Consider the following 16,184-nt stretch of genomic DNA (forward strand, 5'->3'; position numbering starts at 1 on the left):
GAAAACATGTTTTTATAAAAACTTGTACACAAATGTCCATAGCATCACTATTCATAATAGTCCAAAAGTGAAAACAAATGTCAATTCATGAACAGATAAACAAAATGTGCTTTATGGAAGTTACTATTCAGCCATAAAAAGGAATGATGTACTGATACATACTACAACATGGATAAACCTTGAAAACACTATGTTAAGTGAAAGAAGCTAGACACACAAGGCCCATATCGTATAACTCCATTTATATGAAATGCCCTGAATAGGCAAATCCATAGACACGGAAAGTAGGTAAGTGGTTGCCAGAGACTGAGGACAGAGAGGGAGGGGCCATGCACAGTTATTGCTAATGGAGATGTGGTTTATTTTGGGGGTGATGAAAATGCTCTGGAATGAGACATTGGTGATGGTTGCATAAGTCTGTGAATATACCAAAAATCCACTTAATTACATACTTTAAAAACGGTAAATTTTGGCTGGGCTCGGTGGCTCACACCTGTAATCCCAGCACTTTGGGAGGCCGAGATGGGTGGATCACCTGAGGTCAGGAGTTCGAAACCAGCCTGGCCAACATGATGAAACCCCGTGTCCCTACTAAAAATACAAAAAATTAGCTGGGCATGGTGGTGGGCACCTGTAATCCCAGCTACTCTGGAGGCTGAGGCAGGAGAATTACCTGAACCCAGGAGGCAGAGGTTGCAGTGAGCCGGGATCATGCCACTGCACCCCAGCCTGGGTAACAAGAGCAAAACTCCGTCTCAAAAAAAAAAAAAGGTTTTATGGTATGTGAATTATATCTCAACAAAGCTGTTATTTTAAAATTGTAGTATAGTTTTAATACTTAGATTTAACAAATTAAAGCTTTTACCATGCCTAAATTTGAGCCTCTTTCCCCTCACCAGACAGAGAAAGGCTCTGGCAATGGAAACACACATTCCTGCCTATTAAAGCGTCAGAAAAGATTGAAATAAGCTTAATCATCGTTCACAGATTCTGCCAGTGTTTTTCTGCCTAGGCTGCATTTTCTCCTTTATCCTTTCAGGTTTTCATCAGGCTGTGTAAGATAGCTGGCAGGATCTGTGCGAAAAGTATCAAAATCATACCACTTTTCAGGGCTCAGATCAAACCTACAGGTATTGTGGGGGTACAACAGAAGATATTGACTAGTGTAAGGCAACTCTCTCTATATATAAGGCACACCTTTGGTAAATCGCTAAACTGCATACTAATAACAGCACCAGCAACAAACAAACCCTGAGCCTGAGCACGTCGGTGTGAGGTGGGCACCGTGCAAGGATGCTGGGAACCTGCCTCTGCCCTCAACCAGTGAACCGTCTAGTGGGGAAAGCAGACATCGTGGAATTGTGTGGACTTCAAGGAAAGGGAATGAACGGGTGCTATAGTATACAATAGGTAGACCTGACACCTCATCTGGGGGCTCCAGAAGGCTTCCTGTGGTGACACCTACCTGAGACCTAAATGATGAGACCACAGAAACAGCCTAAGGTGGTAGAGATACAGAAAGATGGAGGATTATCGAGACTAAAGAGGCGTTTTAGAGTTTACATTTATAATATATTAAAGAAAGGAAGGGCCAGGAGTGGTGGCTCACGCCTGTAATCCCAGCACTTTGGGAGGCCAAGGTGGGGGTGGATCACAAGGTCAGGAGTTCAAGACCAGCCTGACCAACATGGTAAAACCCCGTCTCTACTAAAAATAAAAAAATTAGCCAGGCATGGTGGCGTGCAACTGTAATCCCAGCTACTCAGGAGGCTGAGGCAGAAAAATTGCTTGAACCCGGGAGGTGGAGGTTGCAGTGAGCCAAGATCACGCCATTGCACTCCAGCCTGGGCAACAGAGGGAGGCTCCGCTCAAAAAAAAAAAAAAGAAAGGTGGTCTTTTATATGAGAGAAAGAAACTTGCATTTTGTTTAAACCACTGTTACCGTGGGACTTTGAAGCAGCAGGGCTTACATCTATAATACTACAGACACCTTATAAAGGAGCCTAATATTGACCTCTAACTCAAACCCAAAGACAGAAAAATCAGATCAGGGAAAGCAACCCTGATGGGTGTGGAAGTGAGAATACTGGTTTGTTACCACAGGTATGTATCGCTATATCTTCTGTTCTTCACTGAAGTAATGTATTGCCAGTCTTGAAAAATGTTAGTGCCAGGCGTGGTAGCTCATGCCTGTATTCCCAGCACTTTAGGAGACCAAGGTGGGCAGATCACTTGAGGTCAGGAGTTTAAGACAAGCCTGGCCAACATGGTGAAACCCCGTCTCTACTAAAAATACAAAAACAAAAATAATTAGCCAGGCATGGTGGCATGCACCTGTAGTCCCAGCTACTCAGGAGGCTGAGGTGGGAGGATTGCTTGAGCCTCAGAGGTCGAGGCTGCAGTGAGCCATGATTGCACCATTGCACTCCAGCCTGGGTGCAGAGTGAGTCCGTCTCAAAAAAAAAAAAAAATTGTTTTGAAGAGTGTAGTGCAGAAGGGGGAGAAATTTTTCTCCGAGAATCTCTGTAGTTTAAACGCTTTTTGCAGTGCATCCTGCCCCACAAATTGGCGTTTTGTCACAGTTTTATGTTGCCCTGAATTGCTCTGTACCTCTTCCACACCCGAAATCCTCTTTCTTCCCATTGACATCATAAACTCTGAGATATGTGGGGAGAAATTATGGTTTGATATCCATCCCCAAAAAGCCTAGCAGTGTTCTGAGCATAGACAAGCACTCATTCAATATTCATTCCATTCAGTGGGCAGTGTCTCTCCCTTAACGAAAAGAACCTGGCAGAGGCTGTGACAGGCCTGACCACTGAACAATCACCAAATAAGGCAGAGGTGATGGTCACTTAGAGACAAAGGTGCATTGTATTTTAGAGGTAACTGGACAGCAAAGGCAACAGCAGCACATTATGTACTGTGCTGTCATGAGGACTTACCATCCAATTAGGCCATTTTCCTTCTGGCATGTTTTCCATCCAGGATGTGATAACCTCATACACGCTGTTCCCAGAAACAGTGTCTAGCATGGTGAGGTAAATGTTGAAGGGGAAATCGGCTTCTTGGATAAATGGCAATCCATAGTACATGACGGTCCTGTCAATACTCTCTGCATAGGCTTCAGTTCCCATGAACCTATAAGAGTTGATAAGGTTCAATGTCATCGGGGCCTGTCAGAAGACTGGGAAGGCACTCCACAGCTGCTTATCTTGCATGTACAAGATGTAGGGGCTGAATGCACACTATTAACCATATAGGACTAGCACCTTCTAGAAAGCATAATCAAGCTGTCACCAAATGTTAGACTGGATTAAGAAAATGTGGCACATATACACCATGGAATACTATGCAGCCATAAAAAAGGATGAGTCCATGTCCTTTGCAGGGACATGGATGAAGCTGGAAGCCATCCTTCTAAGCAAACTAACACAAGGACAGAAAACCAAACACCGCATGTTCTCACCCATAGGTGGGAGTTGAATAACGAGAACACATGGACACAGGGCAGGGAACATCACACACCGGGGCCTGTCAGTGGGTGGGGGGCTGAGGGAGGGATAGCATTAGGAGAAATACCTAATGTAAATGATAAGTTGATGGGTACAGCAAACCAACATGGCACATGTATACCTATGTAACAAACCTGCATGTTGTACACATGTACCCTAGAACTAAAAGTATAATAATAAAAAATAACACAAGGCAGAAAAATCCACCCCCCCCCCCCAAAAAAAATGAAACACATTTGGGTGCCAGGCGCAGTGGCTCACACCTGTAATCCCAACACTTTGGGAGGCCGAGGCGGGTGGATAACTTGAGGTCAGGAGTTTGAGACCAGCCTGGCCAACGTGGAGAAACATCTCTACCAAAAATACAAAAATTAGGTGTGGTGATATGCGCCTGTAATCCCAGCTACTCGGAAGGCCAAGGCAGGAGAATCACTTGAATTTGGGAGGTGAAGGTTGCAGTGAGACAAGATCATGCCACCACACTCCAGCCTGGGCAACAAAGTGAGAATCTGTGTTTAAAAAAAAAAAAAAAAATTGGATCTCAGTCTATATTGGTTGTTTTTTTATTTTTGTTTCTTGAGACAGAGTTTCAGTCTTACTGCCCAGGCTGGAGTGCAATGGCATGATCTTGGCTTACTGCAACCTCCACCTCCCAGGTTCAAGCGATTCTCCTGCCTCAGCCTCCTGAGTACCTGCGATTACAGGCACCCGCCACCATGCCCAGCTAATTTTTTTGTGTTTTTAGTAGACACAGGGTTTCACCATGTTGGCCAGGCTGGTCTCAAACTCCTGACCTCAGATGATCTGCCCGCTTCAGCCTCCCAAAGTGTTGGGATTACAGGCATGAGCCACTGCGCCCAGCCTGTTCTTTTCTTTCTAAACCTAGAATCCTAGGAGAAATAATCTCCTAGAATCAAAATTTAGTAACATCCTGACACTAAAACTCATTGACATCCAGGAAGACTTTCTTTAGCAATTCTCATCACTCCATTTAGGATCTAAAGTTTATGTCTGCAAATAAGGTGGGGTATTTTCTTCAAAAGAACTTCCCCTTGTATTTGAGTCCCTGTAACATCTTGCCTTATTATTGGTGTGCACTCTCAATTACTGAAAGCAAAACCCTGGGGAAGACACATTCACCTGAAATGACTCCGATCAATGCTTGCTTTAGCTATTTGAGGCAGCATATTTATGGATAAGTGCATGGTCTCTGGAGCCCAACTGCTTCAGTTCAAATCCCATAGCTGCCACTCCTACCTGTGGACATTACCTACATGCTCAGAGCCTCAGTTTCCTTGTCTATAAAATGGAGACAGAGTAATCGGAGTACCTACTTTAAGAAGATGAAATTTCTTTAATTCCTTCCTATTGATTCTGTTGAGTGATCTATGTAAACTTAATGATGGGTAATTTTATTGAGTGTTTACTATGATCCAGGCACTACTTTAAGTACTTTATATATATTATCTAATTTAATCTCACAACAGCCTTATAGAGGTTATTGCTATCACTTTTTTATTGATGAGAAAACTGAGACTTACATTAATTAACCGGCCCTAGGTCACACAGCTACAGAGCAGGACTCCTTCAGGCCTACCTGATTCCAAAGCTGTGTTCCTGATACTTTAGCTGAAACATATGGATTTATACTGTACAAGGAAACTATAGATCCAATAACAATGATAAAAATAATGCTGCAGAGAAGGAGCTGGTATTTTTACTATTTTCTTGAGATGGAGTCTTGCTCTGTTGCCCAGGCTGGAGCACAATGGCATGATTTCAGCTCACTGCAACCTCTGTCTCCCCGGTTCAAGCAATTCTTCTGCCTCAGCCTCCCAAGTAGCTGGGATTACAGGCATGTGCCACCATGCCGATTTTTGTAGTTTTAGTAGAGGAGGGGTTTCACCATGTTGCCCAGGCTGGTCTCGAACACCATCAGGTGATCCACCAGCCTTGACCTCCCACAGTGCTGGGATTACAGGCATGAGCTACTGCACCCAGCTGGAGCTGGTTTTGTGTTTTTTTGGTTCTTCTTCTTTTTTTTTTTTTTTTTTTTTTGTGATGGAGTCTCGCTCTGTCACCCAGGCTGGAGTGCAGTGGTGCAGTCTTGACTCACTGCAACCTCCACTTCCCGGGTTCAAGTGATTCTCCTGCCTCAGCCTCCTGAGTAGCTGGGATTACAGGCACCCACCACCACACCCAGCAAATTTTTGTATTTTTAGTAGAGACGGGGTTTCACCACATTGGCCAGGCTGGTCTCAAACTCCTGACCTCGTGATCCACCTACCTTGGCCTCCTACAGTGCTGGGTTTACAGGCGTGAGCCACTGTGCCCGGCCTGGAGCTGGTTTTTGAAAAAGAAAAAATAATAGTTCATGGCTAACATTTAGCTAATATAATCTCTTTTTAATTAACCTAATTTTCACAAAACTCCTGTGAAGTAAGTAGTGTGATCTGCATCATTTTACAAAAGAGGAAACTGAAAGTCAGCAAAGTAAGCAAACAGGAAAGGAATATGGCAGGCCCTGGTATAACCAAACTGTAATCAATTAGAGTTATGCAGGCTTGTTACATTATTACTTGAACCTCCAAATACACTTGGTTGTGAGGGATACACTGCAGATCACACACTAAGCCTGGGAAGAAATGAGAGCATATGCCATGGTCACCTGTATCTGCCGGGCTCCGTGCTGTATTGGTCCATGGTCTGCCGGAAGCTGCGGACAATGTCGTGAATTCCCACCTGCGTGGTGGTGAAGTCATGGTACAGCTCCGAGTATTGTGTGAGCATGTCCTTTGAAAACCAGGACAACATGGTTATCCTCATTTCATACATCGCATGCCCACAGCTGGCTCTATGTGAATGTAGTCAACCTCTTCAAAGGGCTCAAGCCAAGCAAGGCACACACTCAAACATGGTTTTGTGGATGGAGAAGAATACTTCATTTGATGCTCAAGTTGTTAACTTTATAAATCTACTAAGCAATATTTCTCTAATAAACTGTCACCCATTTTAGCAAATAAATTTTACCAAGCAAAACACTGATTACAAAGTCTTCCTCAACACGTAATTGTCAAAATGTTTCAGACACTTTTAAAGACAAAAAAAAAAGATCTTAGTGGTTATAGAGCTCATTATTACACATATACTTTATCTGCTCACAAAACTATTGACATCATGCACTTAAATTTGTTTCTTTACCATCACTATCCTTTCTCCTTACTGTTACACTTTCTCGGGGTTTCAGTAAATTTTTCCTACTTTCTGTATCTTTGTAGGATTTCTATGTCAGTGTCTCATTTCTATGTCTTTCTAGGATGACAATAATCTCCTAGAATCAAAACAAAAAATTACATCTCATACAACTCAAGGCCTCCTCACTTAAGCCTATGTCAGATGACAAAATTGCAGGAGTAAATGTCCTCTATTTTGTGGCCCTTGGTAGAGCCCACACTGTCCATGTCTTCAGAACCCTTGTCACTGAAGGACTCCTCAAGGGATCCCTCGCTCTGGAGGGAACCAGTGGAAAAAAAACATCTAATGCATATGCATTTGAAACTCTTGAGCATTTCCTAAAGAAATGAATCAAGGCACTTGCTAGACACAGGACAAAACTCATCTTTGTAATTGGTATCTCAGGCTGAGAAAGAAAACACTCTGATGACATTTTCAGAAAAGGCAAAAGAAAAACGTTTAAAATAAAACTTTACCGGGATTTGGGTCTTATTTACTTGGATCTCATCTCTCAGATGCTTTGCTTCTAGGAGGAATTTAACAGCATCAAAACTGAAACCATCAACACCCTTTGTGAGCCAGAACCGTATAATTTCCTAAAGATGAAGAAGCAAAATGCTTGGTTACATTAACTACATGTTATTATCACAACGTTTAATAAAAGTTTTGACTGTTAACGACTTGGCATCATAAAATAGATATCTATATACAGAACAAGCACAGTATTCACAGTCTATTTTTATCTATTTAGCATAACTGTCTTACTATAATACACTCTCAAGTAACTGCATTTGGCGACTCCCACACCTCCTTCATATTTGAATTCAGAATTACCATTAGTTACATTTGTAATGGATGTTATGAGGATGTTTTCAAAGTTTAGAGAATCTACTAAAAATGAAAGAATGAAACCATAAAAAAAAGATAGGACTCAGAATAAACTGGGAAAGTTTCTCATCTCCCTCATGCCCAAGTCATTAACTGTCACTGCAAACTCAAAGAAAATAACACATTGTTCAATAGTTAAATATTTCACTCCTTACTAGGAAGGCAAATGAGAGGTGAAGTGCTTAGATATTAAAGGATCACCTGCTAGGAGTAATATGGAAGGAACACACACAAAAAAATAGAATCAACCATCAACCAAGTAAATAGCTAAGAATAGTGACAATCCTGTGGTAAAACTCAGATACAAGTGTTGTCTTGAATACACTCAGATAATAAAAGATGAAATGGGCTGGGCGCGGTGGCTTATGCCTGTAATCCCAGCACTCTGGGAGGCCGAGGCAGGCGGATCACCTGAGGTCAGGAGTTTGAGACCAGCCTGGCCAACGTGATGAAACCCTGTCTCTACTAAAAATACAAAAATTAGCCAGGCATGGTGGTGGGTGCCCATAATCCCAGCTACTCGGGAGGCCAAGGCAGGAGAATCGCTTGAACCCGGGAGGCGGAAGTTGTGGTGAGCCAAGATTGGGCCATTGCACTCCAGCCTGGGCAACAAGAGCAAAACTCCGTCTTAAAAAAAAAAAGAAAAAATAAGGAACGTACATTATTCCACTGGCTTTAATTTCACAGATAAATTGATCCCAAGCACAAATTGTTAAGCTAAAAATCCAGGTTCTCATACATTTCATTTTATTCTTTGGTGACAGACTTTCTTCCAAAGGTGTGTGCTGGAAACCCGATTATTGTATGAATGCCCCTGGCTCGCTCTCCTCTCCTGCCCTACTCTTCCAACACACCTTGCTAGAGAGAAGGTAGTCATTGCCTGCTCAGCCTCTCCCCTGCCTCAACTGCTCCTGAGAGCATCATCGTGGGCTGCGTTGTTCCCAGGCATTTTTAATGCTGAAGCCAAAGATTAGAGAGATGAAGACTGGTGCAAATAAATGGTTAGGCCGGGCGCGGTGGCTCACGCCTATAATCCCAGCACTTTGGGAGGCCAAGGCGAGTGGATCACTTGAGGCCAGGAGTTTGTGACCAGCCTGGCCAACATGGTAAAACCCCGCTTCTACTAAAAATACAAAAATTAGTTGGGCGTGGAGGCATGCACCTGTAGTCCCAGCTACTTGGGAGGCTGAGCATGAGAATTGCTTGAACCTAAAAATCGGAGGTTGCAGTGAGCCAAGATCATACCACTGCACTCCAGCCTGGGTGGCAGAAGGAGATCCTGTTTCAAAAAAAAAAAGGGCAGTGGCGGGGATAGGGGGGCGGCCAGTGTGGCCAGAGGAGCATAAGTAAGAGTAGAAGGAGGTAAAGAGAACTAACTCATCATGCTCAGCTTTGTAGTTAACAGGAAAGATCTGGGATTTGTGTGAGGGTGATGGGAAACCCCTGGAGGGATTTTTAAGCAGAAAAGGCTGTGAGCTGACTTACATGTTTTTTAAAGATCTGATGTGTGAAGGATCAACTGTATAGTATGGCATTTCCTCAGAAGGTTAAACATCAAGTTACCATAAGACCCCGCAATTTCATGCATAGGTATATACCCAAGAGAAATGAAAACTTATGTCCACGCAAAAACTTGTTCACAAATATTCATAGCAGCATTATTCATAATAGCCAGAAAGTGGAAACAACCCAATGGTCTATCCATATGATGAATATTTGGCCATGGAAAGGAACGATGTGCTGACACATGCTACAACATGGATGAACCTTGAAAAGATTTTTCTAGCCAGGTGTGATGGCTCACACCTGTAATCTCAGCAATTTAGGAGGCTGAGGTGGGAGGATCGCTTGAGCTCAGGAGTTCTAGACCAGCCAGGCAACATGACAAAACCCTGTCTCTACAAAAAATGAAAAATTAGCTGAGTGTGATGGTACACATCTGTAGGCCTCTGAAACAGCACCTGGTACTTAGTGAACCAATTGTAGCATGAAAGAATGACATATTGAGCCTGAATGACCAAACATTACAGAAGTACAGCATGTTCCCTGGCTTCAGGTCTACAGAACAGTTGGGGACATGTGGGACAAGGGATGGTCACCTAATAATGCAGGTCCTCATGAGAGGAGACACCTCTGCCTACAGGGCTGCAAGAGCTTCAAGACATTTCAAAATAATGTGGGTTGGCACAGCAGGAGAAGGAAGAGCTAGAGCTTGAACTTGACCTAGATGACCTGGTGAGATTTCAGTGGAGGGTGGGAATGGGACAACATGAGCCAAGCGTGGAGGCAGAGGCTGGCCTGTACTGGGACAGGTGGGAGGACCAGGTGACCTTGAAAAGCAGAGGGCCTGAGCCTCAGCTACCTGCCTCAATCCCCCAGCCAGCCTCTCCCAGCAAGGCCTGCTCTGGCACCTGTTCACAAGCTCTGCAAAGGAACAGTGGCTCTCCCTACTTTTCTCTTGGCTCATCCCTTGCTGTATGGAAGGTTTCACAGGAAAGTATATATCACTGTAGAGCAGAACCATCTGTAAAGTACTAAACAGCCAATTTTCACCTATGGAGGGAAACAGAGCCACAGATCCCAAATGACAACTATCCCACAGTTCATTTGTGTATTAGAGTTTGTTCTCATGCTGCTAATAGAGACAGACCTAAGACTGGGTAATTTGTAAAGCTGTTTAATTGACTCACAGTTTCACAGGGCTGGGGAGGCCTCGCAATCATGGCAGAAGGCGAATGAGGAGCAAAGTCACATCTTACATGACAGCAGGCGAGAGAGTTTGTGCAGGAGAACTCCCACTTATAAAACCATCAGAACTCACTATCACGAGAACAGGATGGAGGAAACCACACCCATGATTCAATTATCTCCACCTGCTCCCTCCCACGACACATGGGGATTATGGGAATTACAATTCAAGATGAGACTGAGGTGAGGACACCGCCAAACCATATCAACTTGTTTGACTTGAAGTGTGTTTCTATCTGCACGTGAATATGGAGGTTTCAAGTCAAGTCAAGGGTCTCAACAGCTAAATGCAAGGGTTAATACCGCTCATGTCAATTCACTTTAAGCTGAGATTTTGAATGGTGAAGCTTGAATCAATTTTTTATGCCTAAGAGCAGGTTCTGGGGCGAATAACTCTTATCATGGGCACAGGTGACCCAAATAACCTCCAGTAATCTCTACCCAGTGGAATTTTTCTCTGGGGCATAAAAAACAAATTTGTTCTTACTAGTGCCTTTATCTTTTACCAAATTCATTCATTCAATAAGTATTTGAACTCCTACTGTATACCAGGCACTTAGGCAAAGCTCTGGAACTACAACCACAAGCAAAATACAACAGACACAGTCCTAGGTCTCCCGGATTATTTTAGAATCTCCAGCTAGACAAATAGCAACACAAAAATATTTAAATCACAGCTGAGACAAAGGAGAGAAACATGGTAATACAAGAGGGTAAAACAGCAATTCGCCCTGGGGAGGGTTTGCAGCTGGCAAACAGGAAGTGACAGCCATTCATCAGAGAATGGGCTAGAGAAGTCTGGTGGGGCAAAGAAAGGCACCTCATTTCTAGAACAGGTTTTCAGTGGCTTCAGGAGTGACCTTACTATGAAGCTAACCAAACTTAAGCTTCAAGACCTCTCACTTGCACCCATCTAACTCCCCTTCTTTGCTCATTTTGTGCTCTATTTTAAGAAGGCCCTAAATTACTATGAGCTTCAAACCCCGCGCAACCTGGGTCCGCCCCCAGGTGGTGCTGTTCTTTAAAAGTGTGAACATTGTTTGGGGCAGAGCACGAATAACTGAAGGCATCCAAGCAGCCTCTGACAAAAATGTGGGAAAACATTAAGCACCATTCTGTGTAAACATCAAGTTTTGGGCACTGATTTCCTAAAATAAAGCCAGTCCTTTTCTTTACGGAGTCCGGATCTCAGCATTGTGAAATGTTGACCTGACATTAAACATGAGAAACTTGTACCCCATAGAAGGTTTATGGCCCTAGCATAATCAGAAATATTATCATCGTTTAATGAGACAAAACAGTAAAAGCTTGATGGACATTTTCTGAAAGTCATTTGAAATGCTGATAATTCACATTATCACCAAGATAATCCAAAGTTTGATCTTGAAAAATATTTGCTTCATGCTATTTATTCTGTCAACCAGGAGGGAAAAGAGAGCTTCAGATTTTAATTGTTAACCCTCTTTACTCCAGTGAAGGTCTCCCAGGGTTCCAGATGAAAAATGGGCACAGAGCCTGGGTCGGCTGGGTATATGACCCACGCAGGTGCCGTGGACTCCGGGAACTGGACTATACACTATGTCCTTGACTCCTGTCTGACTCCCATGACATCACGCACTCCTGGTTTTTCCACTGGGCACATTTTAACTCCTTTCTCTTTAAATAACTCACTGCTCTGAGTGAAAAGAAAGCAAGTCAGCATTAAGGAAGCAAGTTAACATATCCAAATACATGGAACCTTGAGCCAAGCCTTTCCTTTTCAGATGGCTGACATTTGGGGGCCCGTTGACTAAAAAGCCATGTTTGGGAAAAGCTGTCTACTCTTACATGGGATGATAAAGAAGACACCCTCTTCAGCCAGGTGTGGTGGCTCATGCCTGTAATCCTAGCACTTTCAGAGACCGAGGTGGGAGGATTACTTGAGCTCAGGAGTTCAAGACCAGCCTGGGCAACAAAGTGAGACCCTGTCTCAATGAAAAAACAAAAATGAAAACAAACCAAAAACACAAACAGAAGACATCCTCTTGAAAATGTCATCAATCCCAGGTTGTCCATCTCAAGAAAGAATGAGAAAGGATGTTTCAGAGCACAGAGGAAACTATTCCTCTACTTAGAGGCAAGAGAAAGAAAACTGACCCTACTCATGTTCAGAAATCTTGGAAAAATTCTTTGCTAACTCCTCCAGAAGCAAGAAGTAGAGGAAAGATCAAGGACTTCAGAATCTGACCCTCTGGGTACAACCCAGCTCTCTCACTGTCCAGCTGCATGACATAGGGCATCTGCAAGACTAGCTAAGCCTCAGTGTCTCCATCAATAACATAGTATGGAGGGTTTCTGTATGGAGTAAATAAGGTATTGCTGCCAGAGTCAATTGACTTTTCAGACTTTCTTTTTTTTTTTTTTTTTTGAGATGGAGTCTCACTCTGTCACCCAGGCTGGAGTACAGTGGTGTGATCTCAGCTCTGCAACCTTTGCCTCCCCGGTTCAAGCAATTCTCCTCCTTTGGCCTCCTGAGTAGCTGGGATTACAGGTGCCTGTCACCACGTCTGGCTAGTTTTTGTATTTTTAGTAGAGATGGAGTTTCACCATGTTGACCAGGCTCGTCTCAAACTCCAGACCTTAAGTGATCCACCCACCTCGGCCTCCCAAAGTGCTGAGATTACAGGCATGAGCCACCACACCCAGACCCCTTTCAGTCTTTATATTACCCAATCTCTCTGCATCATTTGACACTGTTGACCAATCTCGTCTTCTAGAAACACTCAGATACCTTAGCTCCGTTATACCCTGCCCCTTGGTTTGCCTCCCTTCTCTGTCTCTTCTGCAGCTCTTTGATGTCAGTGCTCCTTGGGGCTCCATCTTACACCGTCTGGACATTTCACTTCACAATAGTATTTATTTACTTACCAATTTACTGACTATTTAACAAGTACTGTATACAGTAAAAAACATAGCATCCTAAGTGCTTTACAAAGGTTAAACCATTTAATCTTCAAGTAACCCCATTAAGTACGTACCATTATTGTTCCCCCTTTATCAGTGAGGAAACTGTGGCTCAGGAAGATGATGTGCCTTTGACAAGGTCATGGTTGGTAAGTGGTGGCAGCAGAATTGCAACTGTAGGGCGCCCTGACTTATTTGCTAGCCTGGCTCCCTTGGTTTTTTCTTTTAATTGGAAGGTCTACCAACACCTGGCCCTCATTCACATGTGAGCAATTTGCTCCAGCTACGTTGCAGTTGGCCCTCTTGCTCACCTTACCCAGCCTGCTTCTCTCACCAAACACCTACCTGAGCGCTGTAGACATCAGCCATGTCAACAAGTCCCAAAGTTTTATCTCTAGACCAGACTTTTCCTTGAGCTCCGTGTCCTTATATCTTTTTTTTTTTTTCCCCGAGATGGTGTCTTGCTCTGTCGCCCAGGCTGGAGTGCAGTGGCATGATCTCGGCTCTCTGCAACCTCTTCCTCATGGGCTCAAGCAATTCTCCTGCCTCAGCGTCCCAAGTAGCTGGGATTACAGGTGCCCACCACCATGCCTGGCTAATTTTTGTATTTTTAGTAGAGATGGGGGCTTCACCATGTTGGCCAGGCTGGTCTTGAACTCCTGACCACGTGATCCACCTGCCTCAGCCTCCCAAAGTGCTGGGATTACAGGCATAAGCCACTGTGCCCAGCCCAGTGTCCTTATATCTAACTGTCCACTGAACACTTGGATGTGTCACAGGCAGCTCAAACTCTACATACCTAAGATATTTCCCTGTCTCTCCCTGTGTCTCCCATCTCAGACAATGGTTCTGCCACCCACCCCATATTCAAATCTGAAACCTGGGATTCACAGGGGACTCCTCTCAGAGCCCTGATGATTTCTCTGCACCTCTATGCCTCCATCACTGGCCTAAAGCCACCAGAATTTCTTTCCCAATTACTGCACCATCCTCCTCCCTGGCCCCAAAGCCTCCAAACCTGCCCTACTCAAACCCCTTCTCAAAAACCAGACTGATTTCTCAAATTGAAAAAAAATAAAATAAAAAATAAATACCTAAGACCTTTTAAGCCCAAATCCTTACCAAGGCCTTCAGTGGTGCTCCTGACCTCACCCCCAGTGACCTCTCTAGTCTCATCGAGTCACTCCCTGCTCTATATATTACATCCCAGAGATATTGGACAGCTACCAGCACCTCTAATGTGTCACGATCCATGCTTTCCTCTGCTGGAAACACTGCCACCCATGCCTGTTCGCTTAGCTCATGCCTGTTCCTCTGGTATCTCACCTCCTCTTCAAATGTGTCCAGGTTAGGCACTTGCCCTGTGTATTCCTACCTCCTACTGTCATGACCGCTGGGCACATTTTATTGCAATTGCCTGTTTAATTGTCCACCTCCCACTCCAGAATATAAGCCCCAGGGTGGCTACAAGACATATGTATCTTACCAGCCCCTACACCCTTAGCACATGGTCAAGACACACAATACCTATTGTTAAATGAGTGAATGATTATAATAAAGTGCCTGGCATAGAGAAGGTGCAATAAATGGCACAATTATTATTATCAAACATAGAGCTGGCTAATCAGGCAGGTAGTGAGTGAATTGTGTTTTGAATTGAGCTGCTGCCTCCAGCAGTATCATGCTTAGTAGGGACAGAACAGAGCCTACACCTGTGCTCTGGGTTCCCTCTCAGCTGGGTCTCCCCAGCAGTCCCTACCCTGGGGCTCAGCATTCCCATACGGCAGGTCTAGGATCACTCCAAACCCCAGATACAAGGCCAGGCCATCTGGAGTCTCTTCCTTGCCATGCTGCTAACCCACTGGGTTACTTCACCTCTCTGTGTCTCATTTTCCTCATTTGTCAAATAAGAAATTTGGAGGACCAGTAAAAACCAAAGTGATTGGGAAAGTATGAAATATTATACAAATATACACCCCTGATACCTCAAAGAAGGTTTTCTGACTTCTTCAGCTGAAAGCACTCAAGCCCCAAGAGGTTCAGAGCAGAGCCAAGTCCCCTGATGGCCAGTGCAAAGAGGAGGAGAAAGAGAAGGAGAGCAGAGGGTGCTCTCCGCTGGATTTCCCCAGCATGCCAGCTTCCCACTGTACAGATAAAGCAAAATCTGATAGGAGCGGGGAGGAAGTGGGCTCAGGCTCCAGGAGTACAAGTTGGTATGCAAGCAAGTCATTCCAAACGCCTCCTCCACACAAACCCTCTGAGCTGCAAATTATTAACCTGCTTAACTCTATTGCAGAAACAAGCGCTGCTGGGGGTAAGGTGGGGAGGAGGGTGACAGAAGTCTCCTTCATGCCAAAGTCCCTTTCCAAGAACAAAGACACTTTTGTCTCAGCTTCTCAGCATTTCTTATTTACTTCTAATAGTAAATCTTCTAAACCAGTCTTGCAAATAAAGTCTAATCTCTCAACCGGAGGCAGTAATGATTCATCACATGAGGGATTTCAGCCGGAGGACCAGTAAATAAGTATCCTATCCACACACTCCACGGCTTGGATATCTGGAAGAGCACAGCTGGGTTAGTCAAAAAAATAATTAATGTATTGGCTGGCACATTTTGGCAGAATTTATCACACTTGTCTAAACATCCCCAGACAATTCATCATTATTGCCACAAGGAGCCTGGAAAAATCCACTGCCTGATAAACCAACTGTAAACCAGCTGGTTTACACTCACATTTATCAATGTATAACTGAAAACCTCCTTGAAAAAACCGTGCAGAAAAAGTGAAGCGTGGAGAGGGAAACACATACATTGCCTCAAAGCAGGTGTAGGATTGTGGTTAAGAGCATGAACTC

The 16,184-nt window shown here is 44.0% G+C and overlaps 1 protein-coding gene across 1 annotated transcript in view; it reads right to left on the reverse strand.

Annotated features, from left to right (window-relative positions):
* SLC3A1 (solute carrier family 3 member 1) overlaps positions 1-16,184 on the reverse strand; it is a 45,628-nt gene that overhangs the window by 13,324 nt on the left and 16,120 nt on the right. The window contains exons 5-7 of the mRNA XM_054473830.2: positions 7,226-7,345; positions 6,184-6,308; positions 2,946-3,141 (exon numbers count right to left, since the gene is read on the reverse strand). Coding sequence (XP_054329805.2) covers positions 2,946-3,141; positions 6,184-6,308; positions 7,226-7,345 — 441 coding nt within the window. The remainder of the gene's footprint in view (positions 1-2,945; positions 3,142-6,183; positions 6,309-7,225; positions 7,346-16,184) is intronic.

The sequence above is a fragment of the Pongo pygmaeus genome, chromosome 12 (assembly GCF_028885625.2).
Source record: "Pongo pygmaeus isolate AG05252 chromosome 12, NHGRI_mPonPyg2-v2.0_pri, whole genome shotgun sequence".
NCBI classification, from domain to species: Eukaryota; Metazoa; Chordata; class Mammalia; order Primates; family Hominidae; genus Pongo; species Pongo pygmaeus.